Source organism: Heteronotia binoei, chromosome 2, assembly GCF_032191835.1.
Source record: "Heteronotia binoei isolate CCM8104 ecotype False Entrance Well chromosome 2, APGP_CSIRO_Hbin_v1, whole genome shotgun sequence".
NCBI lineage: Eukaryota > Metazoa > Chordata > Lepidosauria > Squamata > Gekkonidae > Heteronotia > Heteronotia binoei.
Window position 1 is genome coordinate 170,098,945 of NC_083224.1, and position 25,480 is coordinate 170,124,424.

Sequence of the window (25,480 nt, forward strand, 5' to 3'; positions counted from 1 at the left end):
GGCCAATTTTGTTTGGGAAATAAAGTAGCACAGGGGGAAGTATGAACTCTTCTTCTGCCAGTGTTGCTTCCCTGGCCCAGCAGAGGTGATGACGGACTCTAGCTGCTTTGTGGTGCCATCCAAAGCAATCGCACCTTTCTAAGTCAATTGAAGTCTATGGGCTTCGCAGAGCTCAGCTTGATTTAAGATTCATTTGCACTGCTGAAATGTTTGAAACATTTGGGAAAGTCAGTTACAGATCTCTCACCCTCTGACCCAGTTTGGCTCACAGACCTCATTCTCACTGAGGGTATAGACCTGTGACCACTTAAAAAAAAAACTAGGTCTAAGTCAAGGAAATTGGGATGGACATCAGATTGTTGTTGATAGGAAGAAAGGTTGTCTTTACCACCATCTCCTTCTAACAGTTACTTTGCAGATGCGAGCTGAGCAAAGCATCCTCTCCGATGCTGATACTACCACGAGCTCAGACCTGTGCCTCAGCGACATCATCGCTGTTGGTGCAATGTTGGTTCTAACCAAGTAACTCCAATAAAACCAACACCCCAGGGGCCACCCTGCTCAGCTTGTTGCTGGTTGGCGGTGACCTATCTGGAACTTTCCTAGTAAGTTAAGAGCCACTCTGCCTCTGCTCTAGGGCTAGTAACTCTGGAAATTCCTGGAGCTTTGGGCCTAGAGGCTGGGGAGGGGAGGGGAGGGGAGGGACTTCATTGGGGTGTAATACCATAGAGTCTACCCTCTAAGGAAGCCATTTTCTTCAGGGGGACTGATCTCTGTCATCTCTGGAAGTCAGTTGTAATTCTGGGATATCTCCAACCTTTCCTGGAGGTCGTCAGCTCTACCAGTCTACCCTGCTTCCTAAATTTAAATTGTAAAGGTCCTCCAAGCAGCACTCTAGTTTGTTCCTATGTTATTATGTGAAGTTCCATAGACACTGTGGTCCAACAGTTACAATGACACAAGGGTATACAGAGCCAGTGGCAGTTTGGCAGGGGGTGTCTAACATTTGAGGTTTGTGACATGTGAAGCTCCGATGTGCTTGCTAGTAGGCTGTGTAACCTGCCTTAAGGCAGGAGCTGCCAGTCACTTCTTGAACTTCTCGCCCCTGGATAGTTCTGATTCTTTGCAAGATGGCCTTTTTTTAATGATTTATTCACCCCTTAAAGATAGAAGGAAAGCTGCTCCAAAATCAAGATGGGTGCAGGTATAAACTAACAGGAGCCAAGAGATCGGACAGCAGGGCTTTTTGTTTGTTTGTTTGAAGCAGGAATGCAGTTCCAGCTGGCTCAGGGGGTGTGGCCTAATATGCAAATGAGTTCCTGCTGGGCTTTTTCGACAAAAAACAACCCCTTGCCAAGCAGATATGAAGATAGAAATGCTGAAGAATTAAAGGGTGGGGTGGGGTCCAGGGGTTGATTAACAGCATAACCGATCTAATCAAGACAAGCCTGAGATTGGTCCCAAGTTCCTTATTCCCAGTTGTGAATTCCTTATTCACAAACCCAACCACAAATATTGTTAAATATTGAAAAAAGCTCTGCACCCCAAAATAAGTTCTACTCCACCACGTCATATATCCCCCAGACGCAGAGTTCTGCTTTGCAAAGAAACGTATGTTGTTCCCTGACCCAAAGCCTCGTTGTAATGTTAACTGTTCTGAGTGGATGTGCATACAAAATGGTGCATGTGTTTGATGCTCTTTTAGGCCAAGAAAAGTTGCTGTGTTACTCCGTTTCAGAAAGCAACAAAGTGGAATGTTGTTACCACCTTCAAGGCTAACAGTGCTTTATTCCAGCCTAAACTTTGATGGATTACAGCCAATTTCTTCAGAAGCAGAGATCCTTTCTATGCAGGCATTTTACATAAGAGATAGGCATCCTCTCTTTGCATCTAAAGAAGTGGGCTCCTGGCTAGTCAGCAAAAGTTCATGTTGGAATAAAATTATCTTTCATTTTTAAGGTGCTCCAAGACTCTTGTTTTAAGCTCTGCCCACTGCCTGCTCTGTCCAAACTGCCCCATGAGCAACAGTTTACCCCCAAAGCTCTGGTTTGCCCTGAGCTTTCCCAGGCTCTTCTTTCTCTCTTCTTTCCTCCAGCCTGGCCTGGAAAGCGTTAAGCGAGGGAGGAGGCAGTGACGTGGCTTGCGTCTGGGAGCTCCGAGCTGAGCTTCCCTCCCTCTGCAGACACATTGAGACACAAAAAAAGAAGCGACGGGGAGAGCGAAGGAAAGAGGGAGCCAAGCCCTGCAAAAACACCATGACCGAAACCACCAAGACCCACGTTATCCTGCTGGCCTGCGGCAGCTTCAACCCCATCACCAAGGGCCACATCCAGATGTTCGGTGAGTCCCCACCCAAGCCTCCATAGAGGAGGACACTGGATTTGACTGACCGCTGGATGTGCTGGCTGCGGTCCATTAGGGTGGATACTGCCTGGGTACACCGGGAGTGCCTTCCCTCCCTCCTTCGTGGGCCATCTACGGGCAGTGTGTATGTGGGGGGAGGGGGGGTGCCCTTTGGATTGCTGCAGAGAAGGGGAAACGCGTCCAGGCTGTTCGGCGCGGTGTTGCCATCCCAGGACCTGGCTTGGGGAGGGGCCGCGGCTTGTTAGGGATCCAGGGAAGGCGAGCTGGGAAAGGGCTGGGATGGTCTTGGGGGGGGGGGGAGGCAGGAAAAGACCTGCGGAGCCTTGAGGGTAGTAAGGCGGGAAGGTTAGGGGCGAAGGGAGCGTCAGGGTCTGTTTTGGCAGCACGGAGAGCGCTGGACAGCTCCCTGCGGAGAGCGAGCGGTGATGTCTGGGCCGGGCTGCCGTCTTCGGAAAGGAGGGTTTCAGCGGGCTGGAGCCGCTCCGGGCGGGGTTGGAAGAAGGGGGGGAAAGAGAGGAGATGGGAGGCGGATGGCTGTGCTAGGGAGGTCCCCGGGAGCGGAGGGGCTGGTGCCAGCGAAAGGGTGGGAGTGTTTGCCTGGGTTGTTGTGGGGCGAGGGGGAAGGGGGCGGGCTGTGGCGTGGCTCTCCTGCTCCGAGAGGTCGCCAGCCCCGAACCTGAGCCGCCTGCCCGTTGCATCAGGGTCGGGCGACCAACGAGGACTCTCCCCGGGCAGGAGAGCTTTGCGCTTGGGGTCCCTCCTTGCGTGGGACTGACATTGGGCGACACCTCCCCCCCCCCCCCCCGTTCAAACGAGATGAGCCTCTAGGACGTGTTTGGGCAGCCCCCGGGATGCGATCCCGAGTAGACCGTGGGCCGAAAAGTTGCAGCCAATCGGAGTGTCCTGGCCGGGGGCGGGGGAGGGAATTGGGAAGCGCACCTTTCTTCTGCCGCCCCTGTTTGCAAACATACAGGCGTGACGTTCCCGCTTGACGTTGGGTGGTGTACATCTTGGGTGTGCGCCTAACTGGAAAATGTGACGCGTAATGAAGCCGGGCCGGATCCTTAAGTTGCCACCCTTGTCGACTGTTTTAAAAAACAGCTGCAGAACTGAACTGGGTTTAGGAGGAGGGAGGAGGGGAGAGAAGTTCCAAGGGCTTTGAAAGCTCGGATGGGAAACTAGAAGGAGGCGTGGTGGTGAGTGAGCTGCTTAGATGCAGCTTCGGTTTACCAAGCCAAGGGGGAGCTCCGTTGAATGGCTACGGCTGGTCAGGCCAGATTGGGGGTGGGGTGGCGGTCGCTGGGGGATGTCTTTGGTTGCTCTGGTTGGGTTTGTGCAGCGGGGGCGCCCGCTTGGTTTACCCCACTACCCTGCTGGCTGGTTTGCCTCTTTAAATCGCTTCTCCAAGGCAAGTCAGCCACAGAATGTATTTAAAATTAAAGTTGCTTTCTTTCTACCTCTTCCTCCCTCCCCTCCCCATCTATTTGCTTCCTTACTACTCTCAAACATGATGTTCATGTCTTGTGGCTTTCAAACATCTGACATTCATGTCTTGCAGCTCTCGAACCTCTCAAATTTATTCAATGTGGCTCTTATATTAAGCAAGTTATATACCCCTGGTATACACAGTAGTCTCAGCATCAGTGCTTGCGTTTTGGAACTCAAACCAGAATCGGATTGGTTCACCCTTTTCAGGGAAGCCCAAGCCGGGCCCCAAGGGGGAATATGTTGCTAGTGGGGGTATAAGGTTTTATTAATTATTTGGTATTAATGCATCCTGAAGACATTATTTTAATGTTTATTTGCCCTAGCCAGTTGTTTTTATATGGGTGTTTATATTTGGTGTTATCTGCCTTGGGTCCTAAGAGGGTCTGGAGAAAGGCGAGCGCAGAAATATTTTCAATGCATTAATTTCAAACAGAATCCTTTCGTATGGGATAGAACCGAGTGACAAAGCTTTCTCCCCGCTCTTTCAAGGATTTTTTGCGTGTGATAACTGCAAATGGGTATGGTATGGTGAATCAAACCCATGCTGGTGATCTTGAGTATATAACTGTGGGGGGTGGGGAGGCTAAGCGCATAATCTTACCCACTCTTCTTTAGCCTTTATGAAGGATTTTCAATGGCTTTCTCCCCCACAGCGTGTGGGCAGAAGCGTTCAAGAGCGGTTTGCTGTCCACATCTCTAAGTGCTGAAATGGCTCCATGGTTAAGCATAGGAAATGCGTTTCTCCCTTCTAGCCTAGTGAATTCAGACAGGCTGTTAGATTAAATAGCCAGGGTAATCGTAAATGATGGTGGTATTCAACTGTGTGATGCTTAGTCTAAATAGTTAGCTCACTGAGAGATTTGTGAGAACAAAAACAAAACGAAAAAAATGTGAGGCCACTTTTTTCTTAGAAAACTATGTGCCTGTAAGCACAACAGGAGGAGGATTGCAGGAGAATGCACTGTAAAAGTCTCCAGTTTGCACTTGATTTCTAGCTACAGCTCAGCCATCCAGGAAAGTCCCCCAGGGACTGGAATTTGCACTGGAATCTTTAGATGTGGCCAGAGGAAAAGCTCTTCCACCCATTTAGAGGAAAGAATGCACACACGCAACTATAAATAATGTATGCATTTTGCATGTTTAAAAATTGATTGATGGCTGCTCTGGAAAACCATTCCGCCCCTTTCTTCCCCAAGACACACTGTGCTCAAGATAAAAGAGGGTTATTTCTAGCAGCTCCTCAAAAGGGGCCGTGGCTTAGAGTCTGAAGGGTTTGAGGTCTGCTACATCAGCCCATGCTAATGTTGTTATGCAGATTAAACGAAACTTGAATGAATGCAATAACGCATTTGCTGATTGCACAATGGAGCGTAATGAGAACCAGGAAGTCATTTTATTCCCCCTGCCAGGTGCCTGCTGTGCCTACAGATGCTCTTGTTGCTGCTTTCTCCCCCTTTACCCAAACACTCACAAAGGTGGGGAGGGGTTTACATCTACACAGGACTTTTTTTGTAGTAGGAACTCCTTTGCATAGTAGGCCACCCCCCCCCCCCATGTAGCCAATCCTCCTGGAGCTTACAGTAGGCCCTGTAAGAAGAGCCCCATAAGCTCTTGGAGGATTGACTACATCAAGGGTGTGTGGCCTAATATGCAAAGGAGTTCCTGCTACAAAAAAGCCCTGCATCTGCATAGATTTGCTTTAAGAATACATTGTACCAGTATCGACATGCTAGGAAGTGAAGAAAATCCTGTCCAGGTAGCCCTTTGTTTCCCCATGTGTCAGCAAAAGAGGGGAGGGGAAAATATGTCACATCTCTTCCATAGAGCCCAATACCTCTCACTCACTCATCTCCATGGAGTCCATATAGGCCCTACATGTGTATAGAATGACTTCAGAAGCAATTCCTGCAGACGGAATTTAGCTCCCCTCCCTGCTCCAGCTTAATTTTATTGCTATGAGAAAGCGATCATGCTATGAAGTGCTTCCATAATGATCAAGGGCTGGGCGGGACTGGACTCCACTAGAAATGCAGAGCAAGCATAAACAGAAAGGCTATGAGAATTCAGCTGTAACCCAGGAAGCTTCCACTTAAAATTCCAACTCATTAGGCAGCCTGTGGCCAGTTTCCCCCCAGCCCAATCTGTGTTAAGGGGCAGTAGTGAACTACCTTACAAGGTTGTTATAAAGACTGCTGCTATAATGTGTATATTAAATCTTCTAACAGATTATATAAATGCTAACTTTAATTAACATCAGAACAGCGAAGCCAAGCTGGAGCTCATTGATTTTTTTAAAAAATGAAAGCTGAGGCATGCTATTCCTGCTTTGTTTTCCCACTTGCATCTTCATGTACCCTGGGCCAGTGTCATCCCACCCTGGGTCAGTGTCATCGCTGGTAGTATGCTTTCTGTCTTTTCCTAGTCTGAGGTACTTCCCTCAAGATCTTTGGCTCAGCTTGTCAGTTGTTTCCTGATCTTCTTTCTGCAGTTTTGGGACACAGAATGGGAGTCAGGATCCACTGGGGTACAACCACATAACAAGAAGTCATGTGATAGGAAGCGCTAGAGTTATGACCTTACTGGTGTCAGTGCCAGGTCTGTGGGCAACAGCCTAAAAGAGCTGGGGACAGGAAATGCAAACCAAGCACCAGGAGGTTACCATAATGAGAAACAAGCCGAGGATCAAAGCCATGGAGGGATCCACTCAGCCCCTGAGTGTCCTCAACTAGCTGTCCCGCTTCTCTTCTCAGCATACTTTCTAAGAGAGGCAGCAGGCATGACAGCCATGTTGCACATCCAGCAGGCCATTCCAAAAGGTAGTTTAAAATGGCAGCTCCCTCTATAATGGTGTGTGACCCAACAGGATGGGCTCTGAGATCAACCTGAGGGACTGAAGACCACTGACTTAATTAGCTGGCAGGCCAGATATCCCTTTCTAAAGCTACACAGTGAACAAAAACTTCTATTAAACTGGAAAAACAAAATCCTATAAGCTGTATGCAGCACACCAAAAAGCAAGTCCGGTATCCAGTTGCTATTGATGTTCAATTCCTTTGTGTTGCATTAATGGTAATGGAGTTCTCTTCGGTCTGGATAGCTTATCAGACTCCAGGCATATGTCTTTAAACTGGAGGATAAATAGTTTCCATGTGATTGGAGAGAGGCAATGATTACGGGCCAGTTCTCAAAGTGAAATGTAAAATTCGGGTTTCTGTACCTGTGGCTTGATCTTTGATTCTGGGGAGGCAGGAAGTAATCAAACAGCAGTGCCATCCTAAGTGGGTCTACCCAGAATCCTACTTAAGTCTATTCAATAGTATTTACCAGGGCTTTTTTTTGTAGAAAAAGCCCAGCAGGAGCTTAGTTGCATATTAGGCCACAACTCCTGATGTCACCCTTGTTTCACACAGAGCTTTTTATAGGAAAAAAACCCAGCAGGAACTCATTTACATACTAGACAATACCCTCTGACACCAAGCCAGCTTGTGCGTTCCTGCTCAAAAAAAGCCCTGGTATTTACTTCCAGGATATAGTTTTCAGGATTACACTGACTGTAACTGACTTGTTTTAAACTTCAGAATTTCCAACTTCCCATGTAAACATCCCTTTGCACTGCTGATTTTCTCTCCTCTCTGTTGTCTTCTCTGCTAAAATTCAGACCGTACATTCTGAATCCTAGTACCAGGTGACAACATCAGAAGAAGGCCTCAGCCTCTCTGTGTCCTGTTTGTTTGGCCCTCCAGGGCAACTGGCTGCCTGCTGGTTTTTCCTAGAGGCAGGTACTAGTCAGTGAACAGCCATGATGGGGGTACACTGAAATCAGTTCCATTTAACCCAATGAAATGATACCCACAGATGATGATGATTTTCTAGCTAAATTACAGGGAATATGTAAGAGATACTAGAAAGGTAGTGAAATTATACCGCTGTGCATACACCCACATGAAGCGGCTGCCAGATTAAAGAGCTCTGAAAGCTCACATTGATTCTGTTTGTACCACCTTGCTCCATCATTGCTTTGTTGTGTTAAGAGAAGGAATATCTCACTCCATTTCAGATGGCAAAATGAGGGGTTTAGAAGGCAAAGGAGGGGAACGTTTCACTTTGGGAATGTAATGTGTGATGGTGATGTATTCATAACAAACTCAATTATGCATTCCCCCCCCATCATTATATAATGACAAAAGATTGAATTAGCAATGATTGGCCCTCTGCACAAAATGGAACTGAACATAAAGAGAAAGAAGGGAAGTCCTTCTTTGAAAGCCAGAGCAGGTTAGTGGTTAGAGTGCTGGGCAAGGATCTCTGGGAGACCCAGGTTCGAATCCCCACTCTGCCATGGAAGCTCACCAGGTAACCTTGAGGCAGTCACTGTCTCTCAGCCAGACCTACCTCACAGAGTTGCTGCTGTGATGATAAAATGGAGGAGGGGACGTCGTATGCCACTCTGGTGGATGCCCATTGGGGAAGAAAAGCAGGGTATGAATTGCTGAGTAATAAATAATGTATCTCAATATAAAACACACCACATGGTTCTGTAATTAGCCTTTTCTACACCCACATCAAATTTACTCACAGAATCAGGATCTGGCACAGGCCGTGAACCTTTAAGAATCAAGCTGCTGAAATTCTGTCCTCAGAAGGGAGTTTGTTGTGCAAGAAAACTGCTGCCTTGTATTGTAGGTCTGTTTCCCTCAGCAGAGCGTTCAGTGGTGTTTTATTAGGCTTCTGGCCTGTTACCAATGCCACAGGGCCTTCCTTCCTTGCCTGCTGCCTTGGCACAGGCCTGAAGGAAGAGAATATCATCCTAATAACAACCAATCTTTGAGACCCACCAGGTGGTGCCCAATACAGGCATGCTACTTACCCCACTTGCTATATTTCTGAGACCAAGAATTTGTAAAACAGAGTAATTTCTGCTCCTAGGAAAATTGAACTGACGCTGGATTCTTTTGAATGTCTTCTGAATATTCAATAGGAGCAATTTTGCAAAATTTTCACAATAATCACTGGGTCTGTATCAAAGCACTCTTCTGCAGGTATAACCATCCACAAGGACAAAAAAAATGCAATAAATTCGGTCATCAAAAAGAAAAGATATTCTGCTCACCTCTAATGTCCAAATGTGCCAGTGTTGACAAGGTGCCAGATGACAACTGTACATGCTTAGAATTTTCTCCCCTCTTCACCATTATAATGGAGTTGACCTTAGTGTCCCAACCTTTCATTACTGCAGGAAAAGTCAGAGGTGAAATTAAGTTACAGGTCAGTCCCTGGTTTGTTTTCTGGATGTTGAACTACGTTCTTATTTAGAAAGGGTCAAAACTGATTTACAGCACAGTCATAAGTAGGGGTAACACCCTTTTAAGCCTCTTGACTTCAGTTGACTCAAAGAGGTGTGACTCTTGCACTGTTAGATTTCAACAATCCTGTAAAATCTACTTTTGCCATCAACAACTATGAGTCAAATGCTCATAATGATGTGAACACATAACCTGGTGTTCCCATGCTTGATTACTGTTCATGGGGGTCTGGGTCATACATTCAAATGCAACATGTGATTTCTCTCCATTTGATTGCTGTACACTTGAAGATTCACAGCTACTGGCATGAAGGGGCTTCACTGAAAGGCCCCAGTTTTGAATGATGATGGATGACAGGGATTTTCCATCAGTGCCATTAGGCCTGTGGTGACTCACTCTCTTGTGGTAGTCATCACTTGCTGATGTAGGCATGTATGAACATTCATGGATGAACCAATCCTTAATGCCTGTCTGCTAAACATGTACACTGAGTCAGTCATTTTATGAACCATTCCTGCTGGATGTGGCTGTAGATATTTAGTGCTCTTATTCTGTATTTATTCTATAGTCTATAGCTTGTTTTTATATGTGTTATGATGAGTGACCTGGATAGTTCAGGCTAGCCCAATCTCATCAGAAGCTGAGTCTTCTCAGTCTACTCAGAGGCTGTCAACGGCAAAACCCTCTCTGTTTGTCTCTGGCCTTGGAAACCCTATAGGGTCACCATCAGTCAGCTGCGACTTTATGGCACTTTCCGTCATCATGATGCCTGATTGTGAGCAGAGGGTTTTAAAAGGAAAATATAGGAACAGCACAGTGGTATGAAGGGCTTTTTTGTAGCAGGAACTCCTTTGCATATTAGGCCATATCCCCTGATGTAGCCAATTCTCCAAGAGCTTACAGTAGGCCCTGTAAGAAGAGCCTTGTAAGCTCTTGGAGGATTGGCTACATCAGGCAAGTGTAGCCTAATACGCAAAGGAGTTCCTGCCACAAAAAAAGCCCTGTATGTAATTGTAATTTGTGGATGCAACAGATGGTGCTACAGCACCTCTGTGTATTTTCTTTGTGTGTGCCTCACCATCTTTATAACGCTGACAATTTCACATGCCTTGTCAAGGAAATGGTTCCCTCATATTCTAGGATGATCTCCTTCCTCTTTGAATGATTGGTGAATGCTCCATGGAGTGTAGCAGTAGAGCTCATGAGGAGTATCTTTGTCAGGGGGAGGAGAAACTGAGGTGCTTGATCAGGTTCTGGGGTTCTAGAGCAGGGGTGGGGAACCTCCATCCCAAGGGCCGTATGCGGCCCTCGAGGTCACTTGGTGTGGCCCTCGGGGATTGCTGGACTGAACCGAGCCATGTGGCAGCCTCTCTAGGGCCTGGCTGGCCAGCAAGGATCGTGAGGCCTAGCCATACTGTGCAGCAGCCTCCCCAGGGCCAGGCAGGGATCACATAGCTCAGATGTACTGTGCAGCAGCCTCCCTGGGGGCTGGCTGGCAAGCCAGAATTACTGCAGGGCCTAGAAAAGTTACTGTCGCAGTTTGGTTTGCACGTGGTGTGGCCTAATATGCTAATGAGTGTGTGACCTAATATGCTAATATTAGAGGATGTGATCTAATATGCTACTGAGTTCCTGCTGGGCTTTTTCTACAAAAAAGCCCTGGACCTATGCATTTGCCTAGGGCAGCGAGCCGTGTGTGTGTGTGTGTGCCAGATTAGGCTCTCTCCACATGACTTCAAATAGAAAAACAATTATTTGCATAAATTTTGCTGGCCTGAATCATTTTTCCTTGGTGGCGCACTGTTTTTTAAGTTGATAATTTTTTATGGCCCGCGGATAATGTTATAAATATCCATATGGCCCTTGGCAGAAAAAGGGTTTCCCACCCCTGTTCTAGAGGAAGCTGGATGACTTGTTTTACTTTTTACATTGTTTTCAGTCCCTTTCTCCATCAGCTAACATAATACAACTTTTGCATGACTTGAATATTTGAACTGCACAGATATCTTTTTTTGGATCTGCACATTCCTCCCTGGAATTATAGATTTTGTGTCGAGCTGCACATTTTTTTTTTTAAAAAAAGCCTTGATTAGGAGCACCTTAAATGTCTGCTCAGGCCAAAAAAATGGGTTTGAATGAAAACTCAGCAATCTCAATCTGACTCATACTGAGTTGGGCCACTGAGCCATCGATTCTAGTATGGTATGCTCTGTTATAGTTCTCCAAGATTCTAGAGCTCTTTCCTAGCCCTGCTGCCCAGGACCAATCTAATTACATGGCTCTCTACTCAGAGAGCCAGTTTGGTGTAGTGGTTAAGAGTGCAGACTCTAACCCGGGAGAACTGGGTTAGATTCCCCCATTCCTCCACATGCAGTCAACTGGGTGACCTTGGGTCAATCACAGCTCTCTCAGCGCTGTTCCCTCAAGAGAAGTTCTCTCAAGAGCTCTCTCAGCCCCACCTGCCTCACAGGGTGTCTGCTGGGGGGAGAGGAAGGGGAGGAGATTGTAAGCCACTCTGAGACCCTGAGTGAAGGGCAGGATATAAATCCAATCTCCTCCACCTCTGTAGAGCTAACTCTGAATGTACATAAGATTTAAGATTTTTGTCCTTAGCAGTTTTGTAGAGTCTTGTGTAAGGCTGCTGTCTTTTCAGACCCCAGTTTCTTTCCTGTATGCATACATTCATTATTCTTCCATTGAGCACAGGGGTCCCTAACATGGTGCCCACAGGTACCAAGGCATCCACCAAGTGTTTGTAGAAACTGGGTGGGGTCAGGTGTGACTTTTACCTAGCAGGGCTTCTCACTGGCTGTAGAGATTAAAAAACACATTTGCTTTCAGCAGCAGCTTCTCCCAAAGCACAATGATCTTCACTGCATAACTGAGGGTAAGTTGTGTGTATGCAAGGAAATATTTTAAATACAGTATGTTCACTTTAAAGGCATCCTGTTAATCAGAGCTTTTGCCTGAAATGTTGAAGAGTTACTATTAGAGTTATGCATAATCTCACTCCCTCACATTTTGCACTTGATTCAGCCTCCTGGAGCAGCCATTTTGTGAGAGGTAGATTTGATGGGGAAAGTGAGACTGATAGGGCTTTTTTTTTTTTAGCATGAATGTGCAGGAAAGCAGTTCTGGCTGACTTGGTGTCAGGGGGTGTGGCCTAATATGCAAAGGAGTTACTGCTGGGCTTTTTCTACAATAAAGCCCTATGTGAAACAATTGTGACACCAGGGGTGTAGCTTAATATGCAAATGAGTTCTGCCTGGGCCTTAATATGCAAATGAGTTCCACCCTGGATTGACTCAAGATCATCTAAGTGTCATGCAAAACAGAGATATGAAACCAAAACACTAACCACTACACCATATTGCCTGCTCTCACCAATCACTACAAAGACCAAGGCAGTACAATTCCTGCCACTGTTGAAAAGCATCAGTGATTGATTAGAGCTTGGTTCTAATTCCTGTTGGACCAATTCATTGGTGCTATCTATTTTATTTAGAGTAACTAGGAGGGGGAAAAATCTCTGCCTTCAAATTAAAAAGCCTTATCAACCTTTCTCCTCCCGAAGAAGCTTCAAGATGGCTGGAACTATATGTGATGGCTGCTGTGTGGCCATGGTGGCTTCATGTTCCCTCACTGTAATCTTCTGGCATTTTCTACCCCTGCAAATTGAAGTAGGGAAACTCACAAGGCAACTACATCGCACCATATGGATTTATTTTCTCTAAACTAAAAAAAAGTAAAGATAGTCCCATGTGCAAGCACCAGCCATTTCCGACTCTGGGGTGATGTTGCATCATGACGTTTTCACAGCAGACTTTTTATGAGGTGGTTTGCCATTGCCTTCCCCAGTCATCTACACTTTCCCCCCAGCAAGCTGGGTACTCATTTTATTGACCTCGGAAGGATGGAAGGCTGAGTCAACCTTGAGCCAGCTATCTGAACCCAGCTTCCACCTGGATCGAACTCAGGTTGTGAGCAGAAAGCATGGTAGAGAATAGAGATGATATTGGTTGAGTTCAACATGAGTCACTGATTGTCTGTGTGTAGTTTTGACTGAAAGACTAAAAGGGGTTTTCTGAAATGCTTGGGTTTAAGAATTTTATCCTGAAACTAAAACAACCAAGGTGGGTGGGGGGAAGGAGGCTGAGCCACTGTATCTATTTCTGATGGATGGATGGCACACCTGTGGTGGTGGTGAGAAAAGTATCACCCCCTTCTAGTTGTTCCCCTCCTGAACATGGTCCAATTGACACCTCTTGGGATCCATTCCTTTTCTGCAATGGTTCCCATTTTGTGGAGATGATTGGAGCCAATCTTTGTAAGTTTATAGGATGCACTATAAGGCCATTTTATTTGCAAGGGGTTTTAATAGTACTTAAACTGTGGGTATTTTCTTGGGGAGGCAGGGTTTACTGTAGTTTGTATGTTTTTAATTTATAGTAATATAAGCAATCTTGAGCAACTATATCTATATCTGATGGATGGATGGACAAACAGACAGACAGACAGACAAGTTACCTGGTATTGTTAACCATGACAGCTGGTCATCTCCATGTATTTAGTTTCCCTCTCCCTGGTATACAATCCAAACATAGAGATTGCAGTACTGAGAAAGGAAACAATAAAGAAAAATAAAATTAGCATCAAGATACACCCATCTTGATATACCTGAGCTGTGATCAGCAATTTGTCTTACCGGCAGGCCATTTTAAGAATTCATTACCTGGCTTGGGGCATGAGAAGAACCATTACCTGGTCTCCCATGCAGCCTGCTGCCAAATGCCATTTTCATGGAGGTCATTCATCCTACAGTCATATTTTCCCTTTAGGGTTCACTATTAAGTGTCCAAATGGAGCTTTCACTCAGTAGTCTGTATCTGGCCAAGTGGACTAAAGAAAGAGTGTTGGGGAAAAAACATGGCAAATAATCCCTAATCCTCTTTATTGAGAAGGACTCTGGAAAATCTAGGAAATATCTAGGCAATCTAAAAAGAGGATGGGGGAGTTATTTGCTAGTTTTAAAAATTGCTACAGTGCAAAGGCCCAAACCTGGATGGCCCAGGCTAGCCTGATATCATCAGCTCTTGAAAGCTAAGGAGGCTTAGCCCTGGTTAGTACATGGATCGGAGACCACCAAGGAAGTCCAGAGTTACTATGCAGAGGTAGGCAATGGCAAACCACCTCTGAACATTTCTTGCCTTGGAAACCCCACAAAGGCTGCCATAGGTCATAGGGCAAAGGCTGTCATAGGTCACATAGGTCAGCTGCAGCTTGACAGCACTTTCCACCACCTAGTGCAACAAGGTCTTAAATAAATCTAGCGGTGTTCAGGACTACAGATCTTGCCTGCAGTACAAAGTTGCCAGATGGTGTGGCTTGAATTATGGACCTGTCTGCCAAGGAATCTCAATCTTCCCTCAGAGCATATTGCCAAGGATTATCAGGCATGTTGTGAAGCACAAAGTTGGTCCAAATGGAGCAGTGTTGGGCCCACCATCACCTTGTGTAAACTGAAAATAATGCCCAACAGTCTGTGTAACTTTGTGTTGCAGAGGATTTATAGACAGGAGTGAACTGACCATTAAACTTACAGGGAAATTTCCTAGTGGGCCACTGCCTTAGAGGGCCAAGCCCCAGCAATTCTGCCAGCACCTCAGAGTCTTAATTGGTAATCCAACTGGTAATCCGTGTCTGCTCATCAGTTGTCTCCTGCACTGCTGCCATTACCAATCTTCTCATTTGAGGAACCCATTCTCAATTACTAGTTTTCTCATTTGAGGAACCCCTGATAAGACTTTGAGGAACCTCAAGGCTTCCTGAGTCACATTTTGGAAATTATTTCTTATGGGCAATGCCAGGGCTTTTTTTTTTTCCCTTTCTGGAAAAAGAGGTGCTGGAACTCTCAAGAGGGAAATGAAGGAGGAACACACAGGTGCCCCCATGAATTTTTTTTTAAAAAAAATTAGAGTTCTGTTTCCACAAAGAGGTTCTAGAACTCCATTCTGCTGCATTCCTCCAGAAACCGCCCCCCTGGGCAATGCTATGTAGTTTTGTCCTTTGTTCCGCAAGTAGCATCAAAAGTAGTCATGATGGCTGATTTATGTGACTCCATAGGGTTTTCATGGCAAGAGACATTCAGAGGTGGTTTGCCGTTGTCTGCCTCAGCATTATGATCCTGATATTCCTTGGCGGTCTCCCATCCAAATATTAGTTTGGGCCAGCCCTGCTTAGCTTCCAACATCTGACGAGCCCAAGCCACCCTTGGCTACCCAGGTCAGGGCTAATAGCAGTAATATATATGGACATATGCAAATATTCATATTGGCCGTTTTCCCTCAGAGCTTACCACGGAGCGATGTCCCTCTTCACCGTGCAGCGTCTGCGCGGATTTCCCACCAACTGCTTCGCAGAACCAGGAAGTGCCGGACCTTTTGCGTCGCAGATATAAACCACTAAAAACCAGTTTACGTTAGCAACGCAAAAGCCACGGCTCTTCCTGGTTATCTGGAGCAGTTGGTGGGAAATCCACGCAGACGCTGCGCGGTGAAGAGGGACGTCACTCCGTGGTAAGCTCTGTGGGAAAACGGCCATTGTTTTTATGCTATGTATTTCTGGTACATGAAGAGTTTTATATACCTGAAAGTTGCAAAATTTTAAATCAAGTTTCCCCAGTGTGGCATGTGCCACCATGGTACCTGCTGATGTATTTTCTGATTAGCAATTTTCTCTTTCCCCACCCCACCCTCCGAACCACCTCATTTGAGCAGGAGGTGATTTAGAAGGGCCCAGGAGATCTATCACCTTTGTATTGGCAAGAAGGAGCCATTTGGAAACAAGTTGCCTCCACCATAGGAGGATGCTTGGCTTAAAACCTTTTAACATTTTGTGGAACTTCCCGACATTTTGTGATTTGACTGACCTCTCATAGTGGTTGTCTTGTTGTGTGGTACCCGCTACCTGTTACAAAAATTCCAGAAGTGCCCACGTGTATAACAAGGCTGAGGCACTCTACTTTAATTGATCAGCTGATCCAGAAAAGAGATAATTTCACCCATTCTGTGGCACAAGTCTGGCAGCCAGTCCAGCTCTCAGTAAGAACGTTCCAAGTCACTCTAATTACATATTTTCTCTTGAGCACCATCTGTAAGCCTAGAATTTTTTTTTTTGAAAAATAATGAAAAGCATTCACATATGCATAAAGTGATCAAGCTGTTTTCAAGTGCAGGAGAATCACATGTGGATTCTCAGCTTTTATATTACCAAATGTTTAATCTAAATGCTTCATCAGTGGGCCTGCAGGGACAGGGAGCACCCATTTAGAAACAGCTGCTTCCATCGCAGGAGGATGCTTCTTCTGCAACCTTCCAACCAGGCTTTTTTTATAGCAGGAACTCCTTTGCATATTAAGCCACACATCCCTGATGTAGCCAGTCCTCCAAGACCTTACAGGGCTCTTAGTTCAGGGCCTACTGTAAGCTCCAGGAGGATTGGCTACATCAGGGGTGTGTGGCCTAATATGCAAAGGAGTTCTTGCTACAAAAAAAGCCCTGCATTCCAACCTCCCAACATTTTCTGGTTGGTCCTAGTCCACATAGCAACTTAAGACATGCCTCCACAATCAAAGGAAATAGAGGCTTAACTGTTTAAAGACACAGGGAATACACAGAATCTCTTTGGTGTGTTCTTATAACAATATTCCATTGTGGATTTTTAATAGCTTAAAATCCCCTTGTGGGCAGGCATGCCTTAGGAACTGGGGCAGGAAAGCTATAGGGAAACCACATGGAAGCTCCATCATCACTGGGCTGTATTGGCAGCCACTAGGGAAACTACAGAAGCCTGTCCCTGTTTGGGAAACATCACAAAAAAATTCAAGGTAGGAGGCTGCCATGGTGGGACTTTTTGTGTGAAGTGTGTGAAAGAACTTCCCGGTTCAGGGGTCAAAGCGAAGCCTGGATTGGGAGGTCTCCCAGGGGAGACAAGAGGGAGAGTCTAGACAAGAGTGTACAGATGGTTAGTTAAGCCAGTCAAAATGAAGTTTCATTCTGTTTTCTGTAGCTGGCGAGTCAGCCTTCTTGAGCCACAAGGAAAAAATGGGATATAAATACTTTAATAAATAATTAAATGTTGAAGTCTTTTAATCAAACTACTCAGCTGACTCCACATTCTGCTGCAGTGATCTGCCCTGGGTCTGGTAGCCATTAATATTTTTTTTAATCTATGACTTGGATGACAGAGCAGAGGAATCCATATCAGACTTGTAGCTGATGCAAGCAAAACTGGAAGAGATAGCCAATAGAAGACAGAAATAAAATTGCCAAGTCTGATATGGGAAATTCCTGGAGAGTTGGGAGCAGTATCTGTGCAGGAGGGAATCTGGAGAGGGATTTTGCCTAGAATCTATAGCAGTGGTGGCAAAACTGTGGCTTGGGAGCCACATGTGGCTCTTTCACATGTATTGTGTGGCTCTCAAGCCCCCACTGCCTTGTCGGCCAGCTTGGAGAAGGCATTTGTCTCCTTAAATTCTCCAAGCCAGCCAGCTTGGAGAATGCATTTAAAGTTAAAGTTGCTTTCTTTCCACCTCTCTGTCCCTCCCCATCTATTTTTCCTTCCTTCCTTCTCCTCCCTCCCTCGCAGCTCTCAAACATCTGACATTTCTTCTATGTGGCTCTTACATTATGCAAGTTTGGCCACCCCTGATCTATAGCATACCATACAGTCTGCCCTCTGAAGCTGCTATTTTCTCCAGGGGAATTGTTCTTTGTATACTGGAGATCAGCCTCACGTGAAAGCTGTACATTTCAAGATGACCTTGACAGGTTGGAAATCTGGGCTGATACTAATAAAATGGAATTCAGCAGGGACAAATGCAAAGTTCTGCATTCAGGCAAAAAGAATCAAAGGCCACTGAGTGGTACAGGAGAAAAAACCTGGCTTGGCAGTAGTATATGTGAAAAGAACCTGGGGATTGCAACCAGTCACCTATCCCCCAACCATTCCATCATTTTGTGATGACCTCCCCCCCCATAAGCCTCTATCAGTTTTATCATCTCACAATATGTTGTACCTTCAGTGATAAACTAGCAGATTGAGTAATTGGGCATAGAAAAAATTATATCAAAGACTAGTATGTTAGAAGCAACAGCAATGAAATAATCAAGCATGGATAAAGAGGGTGGGAACAACCATTTTGCTGTGCTTGGTGGATTTAAAATGGAGGTAAGTGTTTGCCAGTGTTCCCTCTAAGCTGAGTTAGTGTGAGCTAGCTCACGGTTTTTTAGCCTCCAGCTCACACATTTTTTTCATAGCTCAGGAAAAATGGCCCCAGTGTAAACTAATTTATTTAGCAGCTCACAATTTTAAAGTCAGTAACTCACAAAATAGAATTTTTGTTCACAAAAACTTAGAGGGAGTATTGGTGTTTGCAGTAGGAAGTATTGGTGTTTACAGTAGGATTATTTCCTTGATTCTAGTAAAACGTGTGATTAAGAGAACTGATTGTGGAAACACCTTCTCTAAATTCATGGCCGATGCTTTTGATACAGGTTGCAACTGGCATAAGTTCAAGCACCAGACTGGGTGAGACCAAAATAGTAATTGTGTCTTGTCTCTGCTGGATTCAGGAAAACAAAATTCTGTAGAGTGCAATTCAAGTACCTCAAGATTGTGTCCAAGTGCACATGATTTGAAACATATGCCAGGCATTTTGTTCAAATAGACAGGATTGGATGCAGCCAGATTATCTGCTGGCAAAAAAGGAAGAAACACCCAGGGGAAAAACAAGGCTATGCTAAGTACCTTGGATCTGTATGCTTAGTATCTGTGCGGGATGGGAGAAGGTCACTCACTATTACAATGGATCTCCAGATGACTGAGATTATTCCCTTGGAGAAAAGGGCTGCTTTGGAGAGTGGTCTCTATGGAATTATACCCTGCTGAGGCCCCTCTTCTTCCCAAACCCTGCCCTCCCCAACCTCCGCCCCAAAAATCTCCAGGGATTTCCCAACCCAGAGCTGGCAACCCTAGATGAGGGCTGTACTAAGAAGGGGAATTGGGTAAAACTGGGGGGGGGGTGGTGGTGGTGGCAAATTAGATGTTACATTTTCCATGAGTATCACAGGGACTTGTGGCCATATTGCAGCTTTGAGTTACTATTGGCAACTCCACGTAGAACTGCTGCAGTGGCCCAGTACAAATTGGGGCCATGGCACAGGAGGAAGAGGAGGAGCTCCTGCCTTCCCTCTTGCACTTTTTCCCCAATCTGAATGGTGCCAGGGGGCACGAAAGCTCAGCATGCTTGCAGGTTGTCCCCTACAGAATAAATAACACCCCTAGTGCTGTTTCAAGTTGGGGAAACGGCATGGGCGGGGAGGTAGGAACCCCTCCTTCCCCACGCTATAGTCCAAATCAGCCCCCTGTGGCTCTTCTAAATTTGTGTTGCCACCTGGAACTCACAGGAGTGGTATGGCAAACTCTAGCAAAATGTAAGGTCTTGATAGGCCCTTAATGGAAAAGTTGGCTGGATCCAACCTACAGCCTTAAGGATCATACACTCAAGGAAACAAGTTGTTCCAGTGTGTGGCTGAAGACAGCTGAGCAGAGCACTGACTGGTTTACTCCTCTTGATGTTACAAGGTCACATCTTTATCTCTAGGCAGGGTTTTTTAAAATTTAAAAACCAGGATTTGGGAGGGTTGGTTATTTAAAATAAGGTGAAGACTAGGCTTGCCAATCCCCAGGTCCCAGCAGGGGTTCTCTTGGTTTCCCAGGCTCCTTCTTGCCCCCAGTCAGCTTGCCAGCAAGATGGGAGGGGGAGCCCCGCCACCATAGCCACCATGTGACTTTCCACCTCCAGAGGCTTCAGTCTCCGATTGGAAAGGCTTCCTCTTGGGATGTTGTGTCTGTGTTACTTTGAAGAAGTTGGCAGCAACTTGTGAGTAGAGAGGCCAATCCCTTGCTTCAGAGTCGCCAGAAATGGGGGGGGACGGGAAATGTCTGCTGGGCACTTCATTATTCCCTATGTGGAGATTGATTCTCATAGGGTATAATGGGGAATTGATCTGGAGGTATTGGGGGCTCTGGGGGAGCTGTTTTTTGAGGTAGATGCACCAAATTTTCAGTATAGCATCTAGTGCCTCTCTCCAAATTACCCCCAAGTTTCAAAGTGATTGGACAAGGGGGTCCAATTCTATGAGCCCCAAAAGAAGGTGTTCCTATCCTTCATTGTGCCCCTATCCTTCATTATTTCCTATGGAAGGAAGGCATTTAAAAAGGTGTGCTGTCCCTTTAAATGTGATGGCTGGAACTCCCTTGGAGTTCAATTATGCTTGTCACACCCTTGCTCCTGGCTCCGCTCCCAAAGTCTCCTGGCTCCACCCTCAAATTCCCCCAATTTTTCTTGAATTGGACTTGGCAACCCTAGTGAAGACTAAATGTTCAATTGAATGAGAAGACATGTTATGCTGTTAAGTTAGCAGTGCTTCCCCCCCCCCCCCAGTGCACATACCAAGTTGAATGCAACCTAACCTATCTTACAGGGCTGTTGTGAGGATAAAGTGTAGCAACCCCTTGTACAATGAATTACTTGAGATTCTTGTGTGGTACAGGGCAGGGGGGGGGATGTGAAAAGCAGCCAGAATAAATAAAAGTCACAAATAACATTCCCCATTGAACATCACTGTGATTTACAAGCAGAGCGCTGCAAAAGCGCTTTAGAACAAAATAAAGATGGATGCTCTGCTAGGACTTCAATTTAAAAAAAAAAAAAATCTCACCAACATCCTTTGATAGCCAAGAGGCTGCCAGAGATGCAAGCCAGAGATGCAAGTCTCTTGGGGGACAAAGCAAAAGAATTGTGCCCTATTTCAGTCACACATGTGGTCTTTTTATGTTAAGCAGAATCATTTGTCCGAAGGGTGGTAAGATAAATGCCCTGTGCCTCTGTGTTTTGCATTTACTGCATCCTGCATATTTTTACGCTCAGACAACTGAAAAGCGTTTTCAGAAAGGAAGCCAGCTGGGATTTGGTGGAACTGCTGTATGCATAGTCAATTGTTTTATTTTTATTGCTGAATGAATAGAGGAGCTCCTGTAATCTAGACTCAGGCTGGGTCTCATGATGCCTGGAGAGCCAATTCGCTCTCCCAGGAACAAGCAGAACTGCATGGAACACGTGCAGCGGTGCAATTAAATTATTTTCAGCTATGGATCTGAAAGTCCTTTAGGCAGTATATTCTTCAAATGCAATGCACAGGCTTAACTGTCAAAAAACCTGTCCTGTCCTGTCCACAGATATCACCTCTGGCAACATTTAGGCTATGGAGCATCCCTCCTTAAATCCTTATTCTGACTCCCCATCCAAGCTTGTGTCAGGGGAGCTGACTCCTTGTCTTGACTTTCAAAGCCTTCCGCAAGGTCCTGCACATTTATCTCTCAGCCCTCAGATTCTGATAGGTTCCTGGCAGCTTCTTGAATCCTACTATCCTTGGATGACTAATGGAGCTGCCACCTCCAAGGTGGGAAATTTTCTGGAGAATTTGGTGGTCGGTCCTGGGGAGGGAATGGTTTGGGGAGAGGAAGGACCTCTGCAGCGTATAATGCCATAGTGTGCCAGGGCTTTTTTTTGTAACTGGAACTCTTGAATATCAGGCCATACACCGTTGATGTAGCCAATCCTCCTGGAGCTTACAGTAGACCCTGTACTAAGAGCCCTGTAAGCTCTTGGAGGATTGGCTACATCAAGGGGTATGGCCTAATATGCAAAGGAGTTCCTGCTACAAAAAAAGTCCTGGTGCCTACACTCCAAAGTAGCCATTTTCTCCAGGGGAACTGATCTCTGTAGCCTGGAGCTCAGTTGGCATTCTGAAAGATCTTCAGGCCCCATCTAGAACTTAAATAGGTTGCCAATTCTGGTTTGGGGAAATTCCTGAAGATTTGGAGGTGGAGCACAGGTAGGGAAGGATTTGAGAGAGGAGGAACCTCAGCAGAATATAATGCTGTAGATTAGAGTTCACCTTCCAAAGCAGCCATTTTCTCCAGGGGAACTGATAATCTGGAGATCAACTTTAATCTCAGGAGATACCCATGCCCCATCTGGTAGTTGGTAAGTCTAACATAAGAAGAACCATGCTGGACCAAACCAAAAGCCCATCAAGTCCAGCATCCTATTCACACAGTGGCCAACCAGCAGGCTATAGGAAGGACATAAGCAGGATGACTGTTAACAGCATTGTCCTGCCTGTGCTCAGTATAAAAGACATACTACCTCTGGTACTGGAGAGAGTAGATATCCATCATGGCTAGTAGCTGTTGTGACTAGTAGCCACTGATAGCCCTATCTTCCATGAATTTGTTCACTCCCCTTTTAAAGCCTTCTAGGTTGGCAGCTATCACCACATCCTGTGGAAGCAAGTTCACAACCTTAATGGCTATATCTCCTGCTCCCTTTCACCCTTGCAACTCCTTCTGCCAGCTCTTCTCTTATGTTGTTACTAGGAATAAGGCCCGTTGTGAAGAAAAATACAATAGGCTCTAGATAGAGGCTCTGGGCAAATGCCCCCCACCCTTGCCCTCTTCCTACCCACCTAAGTGAAGGCATTCACTCCCACCACACCTCAAGGGGAGTTGATCTCTGCCATCTGGAGAGCAGTTGTAATTCTGAGTGATCTCCAGTCCTCACCTGGAGATTGGCAACAGTGGTTCCCCAGGAGGAAATGGCTTGTTTGGAGGGTGAAATCTATGGCATTGACTGAGGTCCCACCCCTCCTCAAACCCTCCCCCCGCTTCAGGGTTATTAGAAAGAGGGGGGTTTACCCATGAATGAACAGTGGCAAACTCAACTTTGGGACTACTATATTATGAGTAAAATTTCAGATAGAGTTAATTACACTAAAGCACATCAGTTTGTGTTTTTTTTCTTTACTGCTTCTATATGTTGATCAAATAAAACATGTCCCGATGGCTACTAAAGTTAGAATCTCAGGGGGGTGGATTGGAGAGAGTAATGGAGAAGATGAAGTTGGTCACAAGCTGAAGTATAACCATCATACACAAAGCCTGTGCATGTTAGAATGCCATTTACTTGGGGTTCATAATGGGGGCAGATTTGCCCTTTGTATGATGTTTATTGGCTTCTCATTGTCAAAAATGGAATTCTGAACTGGATACTAGCCAGTTCATAGTCTGACTAGGGTGCAAAAAACAGACCTTGGGACAGTCTTGGATGGATCATAAGAACATAAGAGAAGCCATGTTGGATCAGGCCAATGGCCCATCCAGTTGAACACTCAGCGTCATACAGTGGCCAAAAAACCAAAGTGACATCAGGAGGTCCCCCAGTGGGGCCAGGTAGAGTCACCATACCAAATAAATTTGGCCTTGTGTGTCCCTATACCGAAAAGGTTGGGAACTGCTGCTCTACTGGATGGAAGCACTAAGTGATGCATTCTTGGCCATCCTTAGGATTCTCTTCCTTTTGGGTGGCATCATTCAGTGTTCTCTGCAGGAGATTAAAAAACAGCCATGTTGGTCCATCAGAACAGTTAGTTCTGTCATTGATTCATTCCAGACTCCTACAGAATTGATGCTTTCTGTGATGAGGCAGTGCCCTTTTCTTGTTTAGCCCACTTTGCAGTGATTCACAGAAGGTCTGTTCATGAAGTGGATTGCTATGATGGGCCCCCATGCTTTTCTAATGCTGTTGAAGAAACTCTAGTGTGTATCCCATGCTAATGACATCACTGAAACCAATGTGCATGTCATGCTTTCATTCTGTATTTTGGTTTGATCATGATCAAATATTCGTCTAGACACGGAGAGATGCTTCCTTCTCAAGTTGCTTGGGAAAATAGCCAAGGAGATTATTTCTGTGGCCGTGGGGATGAAAAACAACACAAAACCTCCTTAGGAGGAGGAATTTTTGCCATCTGGCTTGCCATGCCAAAAGCAGCATTCATGGCAACAAATCAACTAAAGTCCTCAGGCATTAACAAATACCAACAATTATTTCTAAAACCAGTAAGATTCAAAATTCGGGTGTGTGAACCTGGTTTATATAGACATGGTTTGAAGCAATGATCATTTTGAAAGGTTCTGCTTTTAGAAAATGAAGTCCATTTCTTAAAATGTTTTTCCCACTCAGGGTTTCACTGCAAAATTTATTACTTTCTCTCCCCCACTCCACTTTAAATACTGACTGGTGAAGTCTCCTAAGGGGCCCAACGTTACTGGAAATGTTGCTTGCTTCTGTGACAAGTGCCTCTTCATGCAAACCAGATATAGCTCTGCAATATCATAGTAAAAAAGATCAAGAATTCTGGGAAACTGCACTAGATGGTGAGCAGCACCAAAGCAAATTGCTATCTCCCTTTTGCATGAGAGCTCACTGCAAGTCACAGTTTCCATCAGGCCATGGCAATCAATAGCGAAATGGCAGCTAAATTCAGAAATGAGGGGAAAGATGCCAATTTTCAGAAAAATGGCTGAGTGTTCCGACTAAAATTCCTAATCATTAGATCTGAAATTCAAGCACACAGGGGAGAACAATTGTCCCAGACCTAAAATCAGTCTCATATTCTGTGGCAAATGTCCTTACCTTTAACATAACCTGCATGATTTTATTTTGGCTTGTCTGACTTGTTTTTATTATATGACAGAATTTAAGATTATTCTATAGCTATTGTTTTGTTCACTGGGGAGAGAAAGGTAGGGAAAGAACAGTGGGTATTTTTAGGAGTCAGGCTTATTCACATTAAGTGGGATGGCCAGTCGCTATGGCTTTTAGGGTTGCCAATCCCCGGTTGGCGGCAGAGATTCGAAGAACGCTTCCATGTACAAGTTAGTCTCAAACATACTTCTAAAAGCTATAGCAATTAAAGTTACTATGGCACGAAAATTATAACTTAGCCTTATCAAAATAAATTTATAGCAAATGAAACATCAACAGGAGAAGAGCCAAACACCTAATAACATTTAATGTTCACAGAAACAATCTCCTTTTTTAAAGGTCTATTTCATAGAAGGTGCAGATTTTTATCTCCCACAAAGCAAATAGAAAGAGGAAAAGGAAAGATCCCCTATGCAAGCACGAGTCATTTCCGACTCTGGGGTGACGTTGCTTTCACAACATTTTCATGGCAGACTTTTTATGGGGTGGTTTGCCATTGCCTTCCCCAGTCATCTACACTTTCCCCCCAGCAAACTGGGTACTTATTTTACCGACCTTGGAAGGATGGAAGGCTGAGTCAACCTTGGGCCGGCTACCTGAATCCAGCTTCCGCCGGAATCAAACTCAGGTCGTGAGCAGAGAGTTCAGATCA

At 45.4% G+C, this 25,480-nt stretch overlaps 1 protein-coding gene across 1 annotated transcript in view; it reads left to right on the forward strand.

Moving 5' to 3' along the window:
- Window positions 1-2,181: 2,181 nt before the first annotated feature.
- The window catches only part of NMNAT2 (nicotinamide nucleotide adenylyltransferase 2), a 93,740-nt gene continuing 70,441 nt past the window's right edge, over window positions 2,182-25,480 (forward strand). The window contains exon 1 of the mRNA XM_060232415.1: window positions 2,182-2,340. Within this exon, the coding sequence (XP_060088398.1) occupies window positions 2,256-2,340 (85 nt within the window). The 5' untranslated portion in view covers window positions 2,182-2,255. The remainder of the gene's footprint in view (window positions 2,341-25,480) is intronic.